This window comes from Onychostruthus taczanowskii, unplaced genomic scaffold (genome assembly GCF_017590055.1).
Source record: "Onychostruthus taczanowskii isolate IOZ18803 unplaced genomic scaffold, ASM1759005v1 scaffold17, whole genome shotgun sequence".
Lineage (NCBI taxonomy): Eukaryota > Metazoa > Chordata > Aves > Passeriformes > Passeridae > Onychostruthus > Onychostruthus taczanowskii.
The window spans coordinates 12,271,560-12,293,438 of NW_024498906.1; the positions used below are offsets into that span (position 1 = coordinate 12,271,560).

At 39.0% G+C, this 21,879-nt stretch overlaps 1 protein-coding gene across 5 annotated transcripts in view; it reads left to right on the top strand.

Annotated features, from left to right (window-relative positions):
* Positions 1–21,879, top strand: part of TTC3 (tetratricopeptide repeat domain 3) — a 51,875-nt gene that overhangs the window by 24,310 nt on the left and 5,686 nt on the right. For all 5 annotated transcript variants that reach the window (XM_041400009.1, XM_041400011.1, XM_041400010.1 and 2 more), the window contains 24 exons: positions 175–241; positions 1,580–1,696; positions 1,935–2,072; positions 2,628–2,708; positions 3,581–3,693; positions 7,012–7,138; positions 9,075–9,197; positions 9,331–9,432; positions 9,797–9,889; positions 10,264–10,331; positions 10,919–11,055; positions 12,383–12,697; positions 13,439–13,702; positions 13,916–13,962; positions 14,866–14,922; positions 15,922–15,998; positions 16,108–16,260; positions 16,431–17,271; positions 18,499–18,564; positions 19,004–19,153; positions 19,678–19,817; positions 20,481–20,549; positions 20,833–20,929; positions 21,396–21,496. In XM_041400009.1, coding sequence (XP_041255943.1) covers positions 175–241; positions 1,580–1,696; positions 1,935–2,072; positions 2,628–2,708; positions 3,581–3,693; positions 7,012–7,138; positions 9,075–9,197; positions 9,331–9,432; positions 9,797–9,889; positions 10,264–10,331; positions 10,919–11,055; positions 12,383–12,697; positions 13,439–13,702; positions 13,916–13,962; positions 14,866–14,922; positions 15,922–15,998; positions 16,108–16,260; positions 16,431–17,271; positions 18,499–18,564; positions 19,004–19,153; positions 19,678–19,817; positions 20,481–20,549; positions 20,833–20,929; positions 21,396–21,496 — 3,543 coding nt within the window. The remainder of the gene's footprint in view (positions 1–174; positions 242–1,579; positions 1,697–1,934; positions 2,073–2,627; positions 2,709–3,580; positions 3,694–7,011; positions 7,139–9,074; positions 9,198–9,330; positions 9,433–9,796; positions 9,890–10,263; positions 10,332–10,918; positions 11,056–12,382; positions 12,698–13,438; positions 13,703–13,915; positions 13,963–14,865; positions 14,923–15,921; positions 15,999–16,107; positions 16,261–16,430; positions 17,272–18,498; positions 18,565–19,003; positions 19,154–19,677; positions 19,818–20,480; positions 20,550–20,832; positions 20,930–21,395; positions 21,497–21,879) is intronic.

Below are 21,879 nucleotides of genomic sequence, written 5' to 3' on the forward strand. Positions count from 1 at the left end.
AATATTTTTATTTATTGTGGAACAAATCCTCTTTAAAGCAGCTGAACCAGCTCCAAAATTGCTTCTCTGCTGGGGGGAGATGATCAGGCCTAAGAAAACCACATTTTATTCAAAATAAATTGAGATTTAAAGCACATTTACAAACCCTTGGTGCCCCTGTCTTGTTTTTTGTAGGGATCACATGGATTTGAAGAGCGAGTCTAAAGCCATGGAGGATAAAGGTTTCTGTGCTGTGCCACAGGTAATGGGAATCCAGCCTTAAATTGGAAATTATTTCTCATTTTTTAGGAATATTGCACAAAACCTTGGTTATTTCCAAAATTTAACACTCTGTGCTCTGAGTGGCTTTAGTCAGAGGCAGGAGTTCTGTGCTTACACTGATTTATTCTGATTTTCTTCTGGTTTCTCTTTCTTCTCCTGCTGTAAAAACTGGCTGGGATAATTTTAAATCAAAAATTAAAACCTGGCTGGGATCATTCAGGGATTGAAAAAGCCCTTCCCAAATTTCTGCCTCAATGTTTTTTCCAGTGTTGGATACATTTGGAAATAACCAGTTTTGTGGGATGGCTGTTGGAAACGCTGTAAAATTCATACACATTTCATAAACTTCATGCACTGGGGGAAAATTTTCCTTCTCTGGCCTCAGCACCAATAAATTCCTGAAGGAAATAATGGCAATGCTTGACTAATTAATTAAATTATTTAATTAAATCATGCATTCATTCATCCCTGTTAAATGGGGGATGTAGATACCAAAAATCTTTATTCTGATTAAATACCTCACAGGACAGAACTGAATTTAGGAGAAAATGCAGGTTCTACCCCTTATTTCCTATCAAATACCTCTTTTTGTTTTGCTCATTCATTTTGGTGTTAAAAGGAACATCTTCATTAATTTAATCTGCTTCGTATGTCAGGTTATTTAGCATTAAAATAATATAATTTATTCTGATCTGTAACTGCATAGGGCAGCATTAACCCAGGAGTTGTAGGAAATTAAAATAAATCTTCATTATTTACAGACTCCCTCCTAGAAATTCCTGCAGATTTTGGGAAGTATCAGTAAAGAAAACAAAATAAAATTTTTACATAACATAGTAGCAAATAACAGAATAAAATAATGGACTGTGAAACCTTCCAGCATGAGCTGAGCTGGACACAGAGTGCTGCAGAATGAAATAATTCTCAGTCTTCCAAAAACATTTGGATACAAAAAAGTGAGGAAAAGCAGAAGCTTTTGGGGTTTTTTTATATGTGAGGAGGATTAAAATGGTGCTTGAACCAAAGCTGCAGCTTTCTGGAGAGAAATTTAGAATAAAAATGAGGATTTTAAGAGATCAGCAGCTCCATGAAAATCTGATCTGAAGAGTTTTATAAAGATGCACCTTGATTGCTGCTTGAAAAGTGAAATTGTGGTGAAACAATTCAGGAGGATGCAGAATTTCCACTTGGCTGTCTCAGAAGTACTTGAGCAAATACTTACTTCCTGAATTAAATATTTTGCTTGCTTTTGAAAGCCAAAAAAAAAAAAATTAAAATGTTGTTTTCTTTTGAACTTTCTGTCTGTTAAACATTCCAGGTGGATTTCAGTCCAGATGTAAAATCCCTTGGGCTGGAGGGTGATGGAACCTTGCTGGACAGGGATAAACCCATTTTATTACCCCTGCTGAGAGCCTTGAATACTCCAGAATTCACGGTAAACTCGGAGAAATAACTTGATTTTTTTATTTTCCCCCCCAGAAATTAAAATTTATTCATTCAACACCTTCCTTCCCCCAAAACAATCCTGTTGGGTGCAGCGTAAAAAAACAATCTGGAGGTGCAGTGTAAAAATATTTGCCAAAATATTACTATTAATAAATGAAAGGAAATTAAATGAAATGGAGGAAAATTCCCTTTTTTTTTGGATTGACTGACTTGGATGCGCATTCCAGGTGGATTTCAACTCTCTGCCAGAGGAGGTGAAGTCCCTGGCCCAGGATGGCTGCAGAGCCCTGCTGGAGCAGCAGTGCCACGGGGCTGAACGAGCCTTTTCCCAGCTCCTCAGCATCCTCTACACCTCAGGATTTTCGGTAAAAGGAGCAAAATTCCCCTCTTTGTGGTGGGGATGGAGGTTTGTGCCTCCATCGCCCTGTGCTACTCCTCCCTTGCCCCAAAATAATCATTATTTTGTTGAATTGTTGGCTGCAGAGCTAAATATATTTCCAAAATATTCCCCTTTTCCCCCTTTGTTTTTCCCCCCTTTGTTTTCCCCCCTTTTTTCCCCTGTTCCCTCTTTTCCTTTCCCCCCTTTTTTTTTCCTTTCCCTTCTTTCCCTTTCCCCCTTCTTAGAAGAGTAGTAGCAAAGATTTGGATGAAATATTGTGATTTTATTAATAAAAACACCACTGTTGGTTACACTTGATGATCTTAAAGGTCTTTCCTGTGATTGTCAGCTGAATTTTGATTTATGAGAACAAAGGGTAAAAAGGATTTTGATGGCAAATTCTGTAAAATTTGGTGTTTGTTTATCTTTAACCAATCAGCCACAGACCCAAAAGTCATTCTTAATTAATTTACAGTATTTTTACCATGTTTTTGTTGTGCTGTGACTATAATTTAACTCTCTTTTTTATTTTTTTTTTCAGTATGTGAATATTCTTAATATTAATTATGTTATATTCCTCTATGGACATGCCACTGCCCTACTGGGAATAGGACAGCCTGAGGTAGGATATTAATTTATTTGTATTTTTATATTTATGTGTATGTTTATAATTAATTGTGTATTTATTTATATAATTTGTTATACATTTATTTTATTTTTAAATTTTATTTTATATTTAAGTATCGCTTTAATTCCAATTTGTAGCTCAGGGGGCAATTTCCCATTTTTTTTTGTATCTTCCTAACTGAGAAGATGAGGGGGGAAGGAAACCTCTGGACACATTTTGAAATTGTCCAAATTGAATATATGGGACTAAATCCTTGATGGTTTTGGATGAATTAAGCTATCAAATAAAATTTCTTCGTGAGCCTTCAAATGAGCATCTGAGTATCAAGAAATTGCAGTCAGTAATTTTTATTTCTGCTCTGCACTGGTGTTTTGAAGAGAAATATTCTGCTCCTAAAGCAAGAGCCAGGAATTGCTTTGGGTTCTGGAAAATGCCAGAACCGGGGCTTGGTTTTTTTGGGGTGTTTGTTTGGTAATATTCAGTGTCTTAAAATGAATTTAAAAACAGCTGAGCTCAGTCATTTAAATTCTTTGTGTTACAGCAGTGGGACTTGGTTTTTTTGGGGTGTTTCTTCCTGCAGTGTTTGGTAATATTCAGTGTCTTAAAATGAATTTAAAAACAGCTGAGCTCAGTCATTTAAATTCTTTGTGTTACAGCAGCTCCATGTTTACAGAATAAATTGGTTTTTTTTAAAAAGGAAAGGAAGTTTTGCCTGTGATCACACAGGTGTGTAATTCCATTTACTGTTCCTAAGATCGATCAAGGAATAGGACACACTGACCCAGTCTAAAGGGGGAAAAGAGCCAGGAAAAGTGGAAATATTCTGGCAAAGCTCCCTGTATTTGTGTCTCACATTTCTTTTGAAGGCATTGGCAAAGGCTGAACATCAGTTTAAGAAAATAATTGAAGACTATCCAGAAGAAAGTTGTTTTTGTTTGGCACACTATGGAATTGGAAGGGTTTATCTCAGGCAAAACAGGTTGGTCTGATGGAAAATTTTGGGGTTTGTTGGGAAAAAAAAATTATTTGAGGAACTGTGCTTGGTGGGGCTTTAATTTTGCTGTGTTAGTCATTAAATTAATCCATCAGGTGGGTTTAATCCAAAGGGTTTAATAAAATGGATTTAATCCAGTGGATGTAATCCAGTGGGTTTAATGAAATGGGTTTAATCCAGTGGGTTTATTCCAGTGGATGTAATAAAATGGATTTAATACAGTGGGTTTAATCCAATGGGTTTAATAAAATGGGTTTAATCCAGTGGGTTTAATTAAATGTGTTTAATCCAGTGGGTTTATTCCAATAGATGTAATAAAATGGATTTAATCCAGTAGGTTTAATGAAATGGGTTTAATCCAGTGGGTTTAATGAAATGTATTTAATCCAGTGGGTTTATTCCAGTGGATGTAATAAAATGGATTTAATACAGTGGGTTTAATGAAATGGGTTTATTCCAATGGATGTAATAAAATGCATTTAATCCAATGGGTTTAATCCAGTGGATTTAATCCCATGTGTTTAATCCAATGGTTTTAATAAAATTAGTTTAATCCAATGGGTTTAATCCAGTGGATTTAATCCCATGTGTTTAATCCAGTGGATTTAATTAGTTTAATCCAGTGGATTTAATCCAATGGGTTTAATCCAGTGGATTTAAACAAATGGGTTTATACAATGGATTTAATGCAAGTGGAAGTTTGTTCCTGCTGAGGAGCTGATGGGAGCTGCTGAACAGAGCAGATTTGAGGGAATATTTGGGATTCAGGGATCACAGCCCTGCAGTGGGGGAGAGCTCAGAGGAGAAGAACAAACCCTCTTTGTTCTGAGGGAAAAATGCATCCTAAAGAAATGTGGCTTTATCTCATCCCTGGGGATCTGGAGAGTGACCTTGGGCTGAGCTGAGGCTCCAGTGAGTCACAAATTCCCTGGAGCTGATAAGCAGGGATGAGTTCCTGAGCTGGCACATCCCAGAGGGACAGGGAGAGCCTGAACTGCAGGGCCAGGACAAGAAACAAACTGGGAGCAAAAAGCTGGAGCTGCTCCCTGCCAGCCAGGGGTTTCTCCCTCGTGGAATCCTGGCTGTGGGAAGCTGGTGGGGGGATTTTGGGATATTCCTGGTGCTCTGTGGGATCAAAATCACCCCTAAAGGCTCGTGGTGAGAGCTCCTTATCCGGCTGTGATCCTGCTCCTCTGGGAGAGGGGGGAGAATTCCATGGAAAAGTTCCAGGGTGGAGGTAAAGACAGGGAGACCATGACTCACAGGAAACACTCAATGTCAGGAAAAATAATTTATTGTCCATTAAAACAGAATTGGAGAGCAGGAAACAGAGTAAAACAACTAAAATCACCTTTCTCCTCCCCTCCTTTATCCCAGGCTGGAATTCACTCCCTCATTCCTGACTCCTCTCCCTCTGAGCTGCCGACAGGGATGGGGAATGGGGGAGGTTTTCTCCCCTGCTCCTCACAGGGATTAAAGGAGGTTTTGTGCAGGATGTTTTGTCTCCCTCTGAGCTGCCCACAGGGATGGGGAATGGTTTTCTCCCCTGCTCCTCACAGGGATTAAAGGAGGTTTTGTGCAGGATGTTTTTCCCTCTATCCTGCTCTCCTTGAGGAAAGCACAGCTGGGCCTGGCTGCCTTGGCTCCAGCTGGAGCTGGGGCTCTGCCATTTCCCAGGAAGCAGCCCCCAGCTCCCTGCCCCCCTGGCCATGCCAAAATAATGCCAAATGAAGGAGTTTTGGGCCTGAACTTTCTCCCCTCCTGCTGTGGGGTGGCTCAAAGCACGTGCTCAGGGTTGGTGGATGCTCAGAGGGAATTCCTCCTTCCTGGGATCTGCATCCCACTCCTGTGCTTGGGTCTCATTTTCTTGGCAGCCTTGACCCCAAAAAAAGTCCCTACACAAATGACAACACCTCTGGCTGTTGGATTAAGCCCTTTTTTGACCCAGAGATGGGGCAGCTGAGAGGTGTTTTAAAAAGTTTTATTCCATTTTCAGTCTCATGTGAAGGCTGAGACAATACAGATGTTATAATTCACACCATCACATTCAGAAACCAGCTGAAAACCAACCATCTAGAATTACCCTCATAAATCTTACTGCAGTACATTTTTCATCATTCTATTTCTCCAAAATATCTAGTTTTATTTACAAAACCACCTTTAAAAAATTATTTCTAATTCCATTTCTCTCTCAGCAATATCTCTCCTATTCCATAACATTTCTAAGCCAGCATTTCTTATCTCAAGCTTTACATACAAATCCATGCTAGATAAACCTTCTGTGAAGTTTTCAACATTTTCTACAAATCCATTTCCCAGCTCTGGGCAGCCAGGCTCATCCAGGCAGAGCCATTCCCACTCTGAGCTCAGGGAAAAGCCAAAGCAGAATGCTGTGTCCCCTCCCTGTCTCCCTCACCCTGAATTCCCATGGATCCCTTGGGAGCACAGGCTCATCCCTGCCTGCCTCCTTTCCTTCCTCACACCTGGAGGGTTTTACCTCAAAGACAACCAGAACATTTAAATGTTGGAACCCTGGATGCTGAGAATTTTAAACCTTCTGTGCTGAAAGACACAGACCCTCAAGAGAACACTGCATTTAACCTAAAGCCATAGAGAAGACTTCCAAAATTAGTTAATAACACTATAATTACAGGTGTGGAGTTTAATTAGAAGTGTGTGATGTCACCAGGTAGAAAACTTAAGAGTTTAAGTAATATATGTAATATAGTAATATATGTAATATATGTAGAAAAAGATAAAAGTTTTAAAGCAGAAGCTAATCCTTCTTCTTTACCATGTTCTTTTCCTTATCCTTCTTCTCCTCCTTCCTTCTTCTCCTTCTTCTTCTTTTTCTTCTTCACCTTCACAAGTTTAAGTAGTGTTATATGCTTAGACAAAAAAGTCCACATTACAAGACAGGAATAATTAGTTATTAAGTTAAAAGTAAAAATAATTTAAGTGTCATTTCTTAATTAGATAATTTAACCTTAAAAGACCTTATAGAAAAAAAAATTAACCATTTTGTATCTTATTAGTAAAATACTATAGAACGCACAACTTACACAACTATAAATAAAAATAATAAACATCAAAATCTAAACATAAAACACCATCTCAAACACTTCAGTCCCAACCTTAACAAAAATAAACCCTGAAAACCAGCATTTAATGAGCCAGCTGATCTCTCATCCCCCGTCCTCTCAGTCACCACTGTTTGCTCCTGGCAGGATAAAATTAATGGTGGAAATTTTAGGAAGTTGCTCCCAGGGGATCTGAGTGTGTTTGACCTGTTCCAAACTCCAGGTTTGTTCATGCCCTCGACCAATTCCTGAAGTCAAAGCTGATGATTGATTTCAAGATTTTCCCTGGAGTTTTAACCTGGCCAGGAACAACTCAGGTCATCGAGGAGACACGAATAGAGAATTTACAGGTATGTGTAAAAAAAACCCAAAAAACAAATAGAAAGTTGTCCTGCTCCTCCCTGCCAAGATCCAGGGGAGATGTGTGTTAAAAAAAGGATGGGGAGCAGCAGGGCAGGGCTTGTGTCAGCCTCTGAGACCTCAAAGTGAGCTGGCTGAGCTGGCAGGACACAGAGGCGGAAATTTCTGTTGAGTAAATTCCAGTTCTCCTTTTTCCACAATGGGAATTGTGCAGTTTCCACAGGCCAGTGGGTTTGGAGAACAAGCTTTGTTTGAGCTCACAAGGTGTAGCCATCTTTCATTGATCCTTTTTTGTTTATCATTTTTTCATTTATCATTTTTTATCATTTTTCCATGTATCACTTTTCCATTTATCATTTCCCGTTTATCTTTTTTAATTATTTATCAGAAGTGTCCAAGCAGGGCCTGGATGTGGCACTCAGTGACAAGTTGGGGATGTGTCACAGGTTGGATTTGGGAGCGCTTTTCCAGCCCCAATGATTTTGGGGTAATGTTTGATTCTCTTCCTTGCACGCTCCCAAACTTTCAGGTGTGAACATGCAACAGAATTCTGGGGAGAACCACTTAAAAAATCTAAACTGGCAAAACCAAGAATTTGATGATTTAAAACGAAACTAGGAGACTTTGACCGTGTAGTTCCTGAATAAAACATTGGGATTTAGTGGTAAAATTCCCTGTTTGACTGGAAAAACGTGGCAGCAGGAGCTGCTCTGCACAGAGGCATTTTTAACACAGCTGAACTGGGAAGGTTTTTCACTTGGCCAAACTCCCCAGACCTGCAGAGTTTGTGGTAGAAACGGCATTTCTGGGCTTTTTCCTGCCAAAAACCACCCTCAGGATTTCTCAGAGACAATCTGGGTACATCCATCCATGGTCTGGGACCTCTGACAATGCAGATACCTGCCAGGCTTCATCAGGGCTCTGTTCTTGGTGGTGTTAAATTAATCTGGGCTCACTTCTGATGCCTTGTACAGGCTGCCCCAGAGCAGAGGCTGGGCAGAGCTAAAGAATAAAGCAGGGATTTATCAAAAGGCCTCCATGGATCCACCTTGGGCAGCACAAGAGCCCAGCCAGGGCTGCACCCAAGATGAACCCAAACGGCCCCAAAATGCACGAGCGCTCACGGGGTCTCTCCCTGGGATCAGCTCTGCTCCATGTGCACATTGCAGTTCAGTGTCCAATTCCAGCTCAGCCCCTGCACTCCCATCCTGCTTGTTTTTCTCTCTGCAGCCCACGGGGTTTGTGCTCCTGGGCTGAGATTTGGATCATTTGTCCTTGGTGCCCAGCTGGAGCAGGAATTGTTTTGTCTCCCTGCTCTGTGCACAGAGCTCACCATCCCATAATATGAAGCTCAGAAGTGCACACTAAAGCAGCACAGAATGTGAAAAATAGAAAAGCTCAAACCTGAGGCATCAGTTCCAGCCCTGCCCTGATTTCACATGAAGCCACTCTGGTGTCTTTCCCTCAGAAATTTTCCTGGCCGACCTCCCTGGATCCCCAGGGCCAGCTCTGAGCTTGGTCCTTTTCCCAGGTGCCAGGTGAGACACTCTGGAAACTCTGGGAGTCTTCAGAAATGACCAAAAAACCCCATTTCTGCCCCATAATCTGTTTAATCATTTGGACAATGATAAAGCCCTTTGGAATGGGGCAGGATGTGGGACACTGGCCCAGGACAAACCTGCATTTTTCGGGGTGTTTGAGGCTGTGAGCACACAGCTGCCAGCGCTTCAAGCAACCCCTGGGATATTTTGGCCATAAAAGGCCAATCTTGCCTGGCTTTCACTAGAAAAGAGTTGGTTTTTTGGGATTAGTCACTGCTTTGCCTAGAGGGATGTGTTTCACTGCAGTCCCCAGGAGTTTGTGAGTAGAAGTTGAATCTTTTCTTGGTTCTGTGCACTTTAACTCTGATAATTCTGTGTTTTCCAGATGGCTTTAAGGAATTATATTGAGGAATGTCAATTCCCTCCAGAGCCAGATGCTGTTTGTCGATACCAGCAGTGCCATGGCTACTCCAAAATACAAATATATTTTACAGACCCAGACTTTAAGGTAAACTTTCAGTTGAGAAAGGTTTGAGGAGTAAAACTTACCTATTTTCTGCTCCTTTTTATATGATCTGCTAAGCTGAGTACTGCTTTTTTTTTGGTTTTATTTAAAAATGTTCCATTTTTGCCATTTTCAGGGTTTTATACGTGTTATTTGCTGTCAGCAGTGCAGAGTGGAATTCCACATCAGCTGCTGGAAAAAGCTGAAAACAACAAGCTACAGTGATAAAAATGATAAGGTGAGGGAGGCCTTTGCCAGACTGGAATTTTTAATTTTTTTAAGATCATAGCATTGAGAGATGTCAATGAATTCCACACAATTCAGCAGCCAGGATAAAGTGAAGAGAAATCTGGAACTCCTAAAATTATTCTGGAAGTTGACTCTTGGGTGTGAAGTTGGAGGGAGTAAAAGAGTAAAAGATGCCACAGATTTTCCATGATTTTTGATTTTCAGCCCTTCCCAGGTCAACATCCAGGATGTGTTTGGGATTGTGCTTCCTTTAATTGCTTTGGTCACCTCAAATTGAGGAATTAATTTGTACAGGGATATAAATGGTGTGGGGATTTAAATGCCTTTGTTGTGTGTGTCCTTTTCTCCTGCAGGATTTCCTTAAGGAAATGTGTTTTACTCCCGATTGTAAAGGCCTTATTTCAAAAATAGCTATTTTCAATTCTTCTGGGCTGGTAAAACGTGAAGTAAGTATGGTCATGTTTTATGTGAAATTAATCAGAATATTATGGGAGATGAAGTGAAGTGAGAATATAACTTCAAAAAACCAATTGTGCTGCCTTAACAGAATGTGAGGATTATTTAGGAATATGAATTTCCTGTTCTAGTGGAGCAGGAATTGCCCTGTGGTGTTGGTCAGGTTGTCATGGATGGGAATGGAATTCAATGAATTCAATAATCCTTCAGGAATAGCTCCCCAGAGGTACAGGAAAATTGAGAATTCTCCCCAGATTATGAATTCTCCCCAGGGCAATATTGACCTGAGAGAAGCAGAAATGATTGTGGGGTTTGTTGTGTCATAACCCAAATTTAATTCCTGTCCTATCCCTTATTTTGGTAGTTTGAACAAAAAATCCCAAAACTCAAGGAACCACCACCAAGGGCCTGTATAAAACAGAAATGTTCAAGGTAAGATTTGTCCTGTTTGAATTGATTTTGAGAGCAAAACAGGAGGGATTTTCATGCCTTTTTACAAATATTTTGGAAAGTTTTCCTTGCCCTTGATAAACAAAAAAGTCAGGTAAAATCCATTATAATCCAATGGTAAAAGCATTTAGATTGATCCACAGAATTTATTTTGTGTGAATGTTTAGAAAGTGTAAATAGAAATGTATTTTATGCTGCTGCTGTAGTTACTGATTCCCAGACATTTGACATAACTGGGTTGGCAATTTTTTGGTCAAGTAACCTTTAAATAATGAGGAATCAAGCTGAGAGGACAAACAAAACAGGTTTTTTAAAAGGAAAGGAATAAAATGTTAATATTTGGTTGAAAATGCTGAGTGATAAATTAAGAATAAGAGTATTGAAGCCAATCCTAGTTTAGACTTCCTTAATGGGAGTAAAAGTTGTTACATCTTGAGGAAATCAACATTTTTAGGAAGTTTTGTGGTCTCTGCTTCTAAATGAAGACCACTTTTATTCCATTTGTACTTTCCAGTGTGATATTTGCACCTCAATTAACGTTTGGCTGGCTGCTGAATTGCTTTTTGCAGTCTTAGGAAGATAAAAATGAAGGAAGAAAAGAAGCAGCGGCGAAAACGAGCGCGAGAAGAGGCCAGGAATTGTGCCAGGGAAAACGCTGAGGAAAAGCAGGAGGGAAATGACCAATCCCAGTTCAGCCAGCACAGGGGTGGGTGAAAATGGGGAGTTTTGGGCTGATTTCTCCATGGGAAGGGTGGGCACTGGAGTGGGAGGTTTGGGGCCCCCATCCCTGGGGTGTCCAAGGAAGGAGCTCTGGGCTGGCACAAGGTGGGGATCAGAATCTAAGGTTGGGTTTGATGATCCTGGAGGGCTTTTCCAGCCTCACTTTTCCTGGGATTCTGAGTTAGCACAAAGCAGTGGGATCAGCATTCTGAATAATCCCAGCTTGATCACAGCAGAATTCGAATACTGAGCATCACCCCCCCTCTGAAAAATTTGATTTTTTACTTCAGACAAATTTTATTTCACTTCTGGTTTTATTGTCCAGACTGCTGGGGGATGTTACTGTGTGGTTTCATTGCTGTGTGGTTTTATTCATTGTAGAAAATTTTCCTTGGCTGATTCCTGCAGAATCAGCCTGGAGTGGGGAAAGGCTCCAATTCTGACTGAACCCATTGGAAAGGGGTTTCAGGAAAAGCACCCTGGGACACTGTTGGAGAAAAAACACCTCAAATAAAGACAGAGTGATCTTGAAAAGTGCATTTCAGATGATTGGGGGGAAAAATATTTCAGTCTGTGGCTTTGTAAGCATTTAAAGCCTCAGTTTATGCCTTGATGGATGATGGCTGCTCCACATTCCAGAGCTCAGGGCAAAGGAAAAGGGGGGATGTTGGAAAATTATTTTTTTAATCTGTATTATCAACTTGGGATATAATTAATTTATAATTTCCTAGGATTCCTTGTTAAATACTCTGGGGTGTATTGTTTTAATCCCATGCTTGGTGCTGTCTGGGTGCCTGTTCCCTGTTCAATGGCATATCCTGAAAATTTCGGAGATTTTGGCTTCCCTGTGGATTTGTAAAATCATTTATTATTATAACTTCATTTATTTCCTGTTTGTTTTGTTTTAATTCTTTGCTCTCTCCTTTTCTCTGGCTCATCTTTAGTTGTGATCCTTGGAGCCACTGCAGGTCACTGCGACCTCATCCTAAAATCTGGGCAAGGTGTTTGTTTGTTTAAACAAAAATTTAAATCAATGTTGGATCAAATTCCTAATGCTCAGGATGTATGGAGAAAAATAATTCTTTAAATCCTGTAATTCTCAGTGTAAAACAAATAATTAGAATTAAACCACTTAACCCAAATTATCTGTGCTTTTTAAGTTGGTTTAAGTTTTTGAGCTTTTTTAAGGTTTTTGAGCTTTTGTAAGTTTTTAAAGCTTTTAAAAGTTGCTTTTTAAGTTGGAATTGTGGTAAGGACAAGGAAATCTTGCTGGTTTTGTGCTTTTTTTAATTGCAATCTTTTGACTTTTCCAGGTTCTGGCCAGGATTTATACTCCGGGGACCTGATCCTGCAGCACATCCGGCGCAATTCCGAGCAGATCAAAGCTGCAGTCCCTGACACTTCCAAATTATTAAAGGAATTACTGGCCTGGGGTGTGATCAGAGAGGAGGATTTCACCTCGTATTCCCAAATGAACAGCACTCCCCAGGAGGTGCTGGAGCAGCTGCTGAGCTCCTTAATCCAGGAGAAGGGGCGGGTGCAGAGCAGGGGCTTCCTGCACGTGCTGAGCCAGCTGGGAGAGGTGGATCCCAAAGTGCACAAGTGGCTGCAGCACCTGGATCACCTGGGTGGGTTCTGGGCAGCACAGGAAATTCTCTCTTTTCCTCTTTGGAACAGCAAAGCAAAACTTCTCCTCTTTGTCCTTTCCCTGATTTCCAGAGGGGAGCACGGCTTGGGTGGCTCGGGAGCTCGGCGGGGATTTGGCGGAGAAAATTCAACAATTTTTAAATGGTTTTAAGATTCCAGAATGGGCTTAAATGCTGATATTTGTAGCAACAGCCTGATTTTGGAGAGTAAATAATGGTGGGGTTTTGCCATTAAACTTGGAAATAATTTCATGCTGGTACTCTGCAGTTTCCTGATGGGTTAATGATGGATAAAAAGTGGAATTTTGGGGATTGGGGTTCCTAATTTTGCTTTATCACATCCATATCCTTCCAAGAATTCTATTCTATTCTATTCTCCTCTACTCTACTCTGCTCTACTCTACTCTACTCTATTCATTTCACATCCTTCCAAGAATTCTACTCTATTCTATTCTACTCTATCCCATCCTATCCTATCCATTCATAGAATAGATCCAAATCTTATTATTATTATACAAATAACAATTGTTGAGAGTGGAATTTATATCAACCCCATTCCTCGGGTTTTGTTTGCATTTCCAAGACACAAAAGCTCTCACATCATCTGTACATGGAATTTCTGGACCAAACTCTTGCCCTTTGAAGAGGAATATCCCATTTTAAGCATTAAAAATTGAAAGCTGGAATGAAATATTGGGATTTTTTTTCTTCCATCTTTTTCAGGTCTGACGGCTACAGAAAACTTTCTCCTTCAATATGGCCAAGTTCTGCAAGAGCTTGACCTTTCTATTTTAACCCCACTGTGGAACCAGAAATATGGCAGTAAATTTGATTATGTGGCAGCTGATAGTGAAAAGCAAGAAATTTGTGATTATTTCCTCACCCCTCCCCTAGAGAAATCCCGTTGTTTTATATGGCTTTTAGAGGAAAACAGAGAACATTTTCCAGACCTGCATCAAGCTTTAGATGAATTCTTTGATAAAATGGGTGAGTAGGCAAAGGGATCAAACATTTCCAGTAAAAATTCATTTTTATTGTGCATTTTTAACATTAAAGTTCTGCAGCTGCAGTTTTGGAGCTGCTTTGGTGGTGTTGGATGAAGGATTAGAGCAATAATTCCTGGGATTTCACAGTCAAATTGTAAATTAATTAAAATACTGTTATTTCCATCAATCACCATGAATTTTATCCTTTCAACAGATGATCCAACCATTATATTAAAGAAGCAGGGAAATGAGAATTTACCAGTAAGTGAATTTCATTTCTCTTTGGCCTCAGCTCGGAAAGAACTTTTTGCTATTTTAGAAAAGGAAATATTTTGCAGCCTGGTCCTTCAGACTTATTGGAGATTTAATCTCTTGTTTTAGCTCCCTTTTAAATTATTTGATATTTGAATTATTTAGTAATAGTTTTTCAAGTGTGCCTCATTCTGAATCACTTTTTGATTGGTGTCATCATTAAAATCCATCCCAATTGGCCGAAATAGATTTTGGATTTCAGTTAATTCTGTGTTTGAGGCACCCTCGTTTGAAGTTCTTGTCTGCAGTTAAATGTACCTTTACAAATCCAGGATTTACTTTTGATTGAGAATCAAGCTTCAAGAGTTAATTAATGTACATATTAATAAAATGCAGAATTTTTAACGTGCACATTAATAAAATGCAGACTTTTTAATGTACATATTAACAAAGTGCAGGATTTTAAAGTGTATGCTAATAAAATGAAGAATTTTAAATGTACATGTTAATGAAATGCAGAATTTTAATGTTCATGTTAATGAAATGCTGGATTTTTAATGTACATGTTAATGAAATGCAGATTTTTTAAAAATCTATACATTAATGAAATGCAGAATTTTTAATGTGCACATTACTAAAATTCATATTTTTAAATGTATACATAAATAAAATGCAGAACTTGTTTGCTTTTTCATTTCCTGACTTGGGGAAATCCAAGAATGAAATGAAAACCAGCACAAAAAACTGCTTTGGTTTCAGTGTTACAGCCTAGAATAATTTGTAATTATTCTGTTCTTGTGTAATCCCAATCCTGTTAAAGAATAATTTCAATTTCAGTTCCTTCATCTTTGTCTTTCTTGGAAAACCAAAACGTTTACCAATCCTGTGCCTTCATTTTATTTTCTGTTTCAGAATAATGAAATCAAAGTTAAAAATAAAAACAGGAAGAAGAATTTGAAAGATTCAAAGGTCAGTAACTTTGGAAGCTGCTGAAGCAGCTTTTACCAAGCAGGTACCATCTATTTACTACTAAAAACCCACCAAAAAATTGGGATTTTTTTAGAATTTCTGGCATTCAGGTGGATGGGAGCTGTTTTTGTAAATACCTTGAGGAGATTCCTTACTGAAGTGGCTTTTCCTGAAGTAAAATTAAGCTGTTAAGACCCAAATGATACTGTTTTGTTTAAATTTATCAGTATAAAAGCTAATTAAAAATTTATTTATGACTCCCTTTGGCTCTGACTGGAGGCATCTTCCACTGGCTTAATTCTGAATTATCATTGTGATTTTAATTTTCCATGTGGGAAGATGGGAATTCAGTGCAAAAAACTCCATTTCATGCTCACGAATGTGATTAATTATTCATTATTTTATAGATTTTATTGGAATATTATTCTGCCTGCATTTTCTGCTGCTTTTTGGAGGATTTTGCTTTATTGAAAACCTCATGCACTCACCACTTTATAATTTTTCTAGAATTTCAAGAGTGAACTTAAGATTTTTTCCTCAGGATTTATTTTTCTGACTCAGGTGCATTTATTTGTGTATTTCTAAATTATTAGATAATAAAAACAAAGACAATTAAAATGTCTATAATGGTATAGACAATAATAATAACCAGAGTTGCGTGGGGAATTAGGGATAACTCCTGTTTGTTACAGACTCAAATTTAAAAGAAAGTTTAATTAAATTTTGATGAAATTGGTAAAAAAGAAGGATTTGGGGCTGTATATTCCAAGTTCTCTTTCCCAAATAAGTTCTGAAAAAGAAATTAATAACTTTAATTAAGAATTTTCTTGCTGTGGCTTAGCACTGATAATTTTACCTGGAAATTTTGCAGTTCATAATGAACACGGTGAATTTAAAGAACAAAATTCAGTGTAAATAAGTTACTCCTGGTCTTTGCAGTGGATTATTTTACATTAGCTTTTGTGAGATAAAAACTAAAAGGAATCTGTTTTTAATTAGTCTATTTTAGTATTATCCAGTGGAGTTAGTACAGCACCACGAGAAGAAGAGAAGATATTTATAGAAGAAAATAATTTGTGAGTATTTGATTCTGCTTTTATTGCCCAAACTCCAAACTGCTGGAGAAGAATCCCTTAAAAACACCAAGGCTGGGTTAACTTGATTTTTTTTTTTCTGATTTTTAAGGTACAGAGATTTTTCAAATGAACCCTTTGTAATCCCAGAATATCTCCAGGAGCAACTGGAGGAATTCGAAGCTCGCTATAATATTTCAAATAGTAACAGTTATCAAATGAATAATAATAATAATCCAGATCCAATCTCTGAGAATTTATATGAGTAAGTATAAATTTCTGTATTTAGGAGCTTCAGGGGGTTTAATTCTACTTCATAATTTTAATAATTTTTTGGATTAATTGGGATCCTGGTGAGTGTAGCGTGACTATGAAGGAATGGATAAATGGATTAAAAAACTTCAATTCATTATATCTTTTTTTTTTTTTTTAAAGTTATTTCTCTCAAATCTTGGAAGAACATGGCCCTCTGGAAATTAATAATAAATTATTGGTTGGGGAATATGAAAATTTCCCTGAGGAGACTCGGAAGGTGGTGGAAGATGAAGGCGGCCTGCAGGCCTTCCTGCTGAAATCCCTTCGTTTCATCACGGTGGATAACCTGATTGGCCTAAGGAAGCACTCGGTCCTTTTTGAAGGAAATCCAAGCAGAAATGGGAATAAAGAAGAAAATCCACCTGGGGAATTCCAGGGGAGTTCTTCCCCCAGCAAGCTGCCCTTGAATCCCTATGCCCGGGAGTTCAAGCCTCTCTCGTACCCTTTGGGTGCCCCTTTGGCTGCAGCTCCTGATTTACCAAATTATCACACCCAGCAATATTTTCCCTGCTCCTTCCCTGCCTCCTGCGTTCCTGGGAATCCTCTGGAAAATGGAAGTGTTGATTCCATGGAAAATGAGACTCCATTTTCAGGTGTTTTGCTAAAGGACTTCGAGCCTCCAGGCCCGGCTGTGTTTTTACCTCAGAGCTCCTGGGGTTATCAGTATGGAATATTGCCCCTGGCACAGCCTGGCTTTATTTATGCTGATCCTGCAGCTCCTCAGGAAAATTGGGAATCAACAATTCCAGGTGGGAAATACAGCCCTGAGGGTTTTGTGCCAGGTGAAATCCAGGGCTACAGAGGCTCTTGGGGCCAGTTGGAGAACTTGGATAAAAAGGATTCTGCTTTTCCAAACGGTTCAGATGAAGCTGAGGGAGGCAAATGTGTTAAAGAGGAAAAAGGGAGGAAAAATAAACCTGGCATGAAGAGCAATCCTCACACAAAGATGGTGGCTGTTCAGGTAAGGAGTGGGAAAAATGCTGGAGAGATTTTATGGCCACCAGGATGAGCAGAGGGATGGAGCAGCTCTGCTGGCAGGAAAGGCTGGCACAGCTGGGATTGTTCAGCTGCACAGGAGAAGCTTTGGGCTGAGCTCAGGGTGGCCTTGCAGGGCCTGAAGGAGCCCCAGGAAACCTGGAGAGAGACAATTTCCAGGGCATGCAGGGACAGCACACAGGGAATGGCACCCAGTGACAGAGGGCAGGGCTGGATGGGATCTTGGGAATGAGGAATTGTTCCCTGGCAGGGTGGGCAGGGTTGGGATGGAATTCCCAGAGCAGCTGTGGCTGCCCCTGGATCCCTGGCAGTGCCCAAGGCCAGGTTGGACACTGGGGCTGGAGCAGCCTGGCACAGTGGAAGGTGTCCCTGCACATTTTAAGGTCCCTTCCATGCCTAATTTGAGGTTTGCAGCTCCTTCCTCTCCCTACAAGATTGCTGCTAAAAATCCATGTTGTATCCCTGGTGTAGAGCTCTTCCATTGTTGTGTTTTCATCCCAGACTTACAGATTCCAGGCCCAGTTAATGACTAAGATTAAACCTTTCCACATGGCAGGGGTGGCAGTGGATGAGTTTTAAGGTCCCTTCCAACCCAAACCATTCCATGATTTCTGAGAACTTTCTCTTTCTGTGATTACTCATTTTTTCATTTGTAATTCTTCAGAGCTGCTCACTGAATTTTGTTGTTCCTGAAGTTCCTGCAGCTCTTTTTTCCCTGGGTGTCACACAGGGAACTGCTGCACAAAAGTTTCAGTTCGCTTTAGAGAGGAAGCAAAGTCATTCTGTGTTGTTATTTTTCTCCTTTTGTGATGAGTTCAGGGATTTATTTTCACTTCCACATTTGAGGGTTTGGATTTGTGGAGGAGGTTCAGGGGGAACCTTCTCATTCTCTACCACTCCCTGACAGGAGGGTGAGACACTTCCTGCAAGTCTTCATTTTTCAGATTTTTAGAGCATAGCTTTGTTTAAAGACTCACAGAACTCCCTGGAGTTGCTCATGGTCAATGAAATCAGGAAAAGAAAAAAGAAATCCCTTTCAGAAACACCTCCACAATGTTTTCCTACATCATTTCTAGGCCTGGATTAGAGTTGGATTTATAAAACCCTCAGGGAGGTACAAAAGCTCCAAACCAGAGCAGCTCATCTATGAACTGAGATTTTTAATCAGATTCTGATATTTTTTCTGTTCTAGGTAAATCAGGAAGTTGCTGATAGGGAGACCAATACTTTGCCTTTCCATCCATTTGAAAATCAACAAGTAAGTTGCCTGCATCCTGGTGTACATTTCTCATGAGGCAGGTTAAAAGAATGTCCAAAAAATGAACAGTGAAGAAATTAAAATTCTCTGAAAACAACAGGTTTTTACAGATATTTTGAATTTTGGGTTGTTTGGCTGTTTTTGTGTTCTGTGATGTTCTTGGAAACATCACCCAGCCTCACGAGGAAGTGATTTTTGAGCTTTGCTCTGATATTTGATATTCTGATTGTTTTATTCTAAGCTATTCAGATGTTGAATGTTTGAGGCATTTCCTCACCCAAAACCTGGATTTAAATATTCCATTTGGGCATGGAGACAGTTCAGACTGGTGTTAATGGCAGGTTTATGTCTGTACCAGGAGATAAAAGTGAGAACATGTGACCTTTGAACTGGGAGCTGGCATCAATCAAACTGGTTTTTGTAACTGATTAATTTCCAGGGGGATATTCTCCGTATGGAAAAGGAGCACCAGGTATTGCAAGAACAACTCAGAGAAGCAGAGGAGAAATTTGAGCAGTCACAGAGCAGGAGCTTGGAGGAAATTGCTGCTTGGGAAGAGCTCCTGAAAAAAAGTATTGAAGAGACTAAGGTAAAGGTTTTCCCATGGATCAGAGGTTGTGGAATCCCTGGGAGCCCTGAAGTGTCCAAGGAGCTTGGGGCACCCCAGCCATTCCAGCATTCCCTGACTGATCCCTGATTTGGGGTTTGTAACAGTAATTAGGAAATTATTTTGTAGATGTGAGGTAATTCTTGGGAGAGTACTTATGGGTGTTGGTAAATTTGAATTGTTTGGTTAAAATGTGTGAGAAATCACAGTGATGTTTGGTTTTGTGTGCTTGTAATATGAACTGTTTTACTGAGGTGTGTTAATGTTTATTGTTGATATGTTTTATCTAAAGGATATTAGGTATTGGCTTAAAATCCCTAAAAGGTGTTTTTTGGTATATATCTTGTTTATTTATATTTATTGGTAATGTAATAGTAATAATTGTTGGTTGTGATTGAGTTACTGTCGGAGTATTGTAAGTAAGAGTCAAATATCCTCAGTCTGCTCCAACTTTTATCAGAATAAACCACAATTTTCAGAAATGAAGGTTCCTTTTCTGCCTTCAGGTGTCCCAGAATGAGCTGGATTGGTTCCACCAAGACTCAGAAGCACAAATGAAGAAATGGCAGCAGGAGAAGAAAGAAAATCGGGAGAATTTAAAAGCTCTGAAGGGCACAGCTAAAAAACATTCAGACACAAATGAGAGGTACAGCTGTAAATAGATTTACATCCCCTCATTCTGACAGTCTAAACTTCAGAACTCTTTAAGGAAATTTAATCCTTGGCTGTGAAACCAGCCAGACATTTTCTCCCAGTGTTAGGCTGGGCCATGGATATGGCCCCTTTCTCATTTTGAATTTTTTTGGCAAATTACAGGCAAACATCTGAAATAGCTTTTAAAAAACTGATGAAACTGATTTAGCAATAATTCTCCTGATCAGATTTGACAATTCCTACTCTATTTTAATGTCCTCTGAGTTTATAGAGCCCAGACTTTGGTCCTTGAATGCCTTTGTTTTATCTTTAGTCTTAAGTAGTTTGGGCCAAATCTCTCCTGAAAAAAATCATCAGCCTGGTTTTATCTTAATCACTGCTTTATTAGCAATTAAGTTAAATGTATTTAGAATAGAATCCCTGAGTAGTTTGGGTTGGGATGGACCTTAAAAACCATTTATTTCCACTCCTCCCACTGTCCCAGGTTGCTCCAACCTGACCTTGGACACTCCCAGGGCTGGGAATTCCATAATTCCTCAGGGATTAAACAGGATCCAAACCCTACAGATTGTCCCGCTGGTTATAGAGGAACATGTCCCATATTTGCAAATAAACCTTTTCCACAGCAAGCTCAAGAAATGTTTCATTCCTGTAGGTATTTGAAGACCATTGATGACAAGGAAAAGCAATATAATGCATGTTTAAATACATTTCTGGAGACCAGGTAAAACTCATGTTCCTTCCAGCAATATTTACATTTTTCTGCCTCACTCTGGGTAAAGGTTTAGGGGAAAATCAGCACTTTAACCCATATTTCTTACTCTTAATTTGCTTTTACTTACCATGAGTAAATATTAATATTTAGAATAAAGAAAATCCTAATCTCATACATTAGCCTTGATTACATGACACTGAGTAGCTGTATAAAACCTCTAAAATGGCATACATTTTAAATGCTGCTCTGCTGTGAATGTTACTCAAATATTTCATTTCTTTTTCTTTCACAGTAATAAATTTGCTAGTGAGAAAAGCAAATTAGAAGAGCTGATAAAAAAGAGTCAGGATGACAGCCAGGAGTGTGAGAAAAGAGCTGTTAAAGCAGAGGTACAACCAAAAAAAAATCCTTGAAAAGCTCTTGTTACATCTGGGGTTGTGCTGATTGGAGGTGGGGGAATGGTAACAAAGATGTTGAGTAAATATTGGAAATGCCAAGGATGGAAATTCCACCTGAAAATTCCTCACTGTAGGAACTGTGTGTGCACTTTGTATCCTCAAACTCTTACTAAATTTTAAATTCTTATTGCATTTTAATTCTTAAATGAAATTCTTAAATTCTTATTAAAACCCAGTTTGAGGTTTTATCCCTTTTTGTCTTGTTTGTTTAACTTGGTGGTTTTTTTGGGTTGGTGGTTTTTTTGTGACTTTTGTGGTGGGTTTTTTTTTTTTTTTTTGTTTGTTTTGGGGTTTTTTTTTTTTTTTTTTTTTTTTTTTTTTGGGTTTTTTTTTTTTTTTTTGTTGTGTTTTGTTTTTAAAATTTTTGTCTGTCTCTTTTTGTTCTTTTTTGTCACAGGTCTCAGTGCTCCAGACCTGGAAGGAAACTGAAATCTGGAAGCTCAAAGGCACCATTGCCAAGGCAGAAGGAAATCTCAGGATGCTGAAGGCACTGGGCAGGTCCTGGCAGTTCCCACCAGGAATTCCACTGCTTCTGCTTGTTATTTATTTACTATATAATATTTATTTTATATTCTATAATTATATCTACTATAGTTTTTATTTTATGTTGTTATATGGAATATATAGTATTTATATGAATAATAAATAATAATAATAATAATAATAAAAATAATAGTAGTAGTAGTATAAAAGTGCACAGAATTGGGGGTAAATAATATTGCCCCAAACAAAATTCAGCTGGAAGTTGAGTTTCATCCTGATCCTTGTTGTCTTTCTGAGCTGGGAAAATCAGATTATCTGGGTGGTAGTGGTAGTAATAGTAATAATAATAAAATAATAATTCAGTTATTCCTGCCCAGTATCCCTTGAGCTGCAGTGCA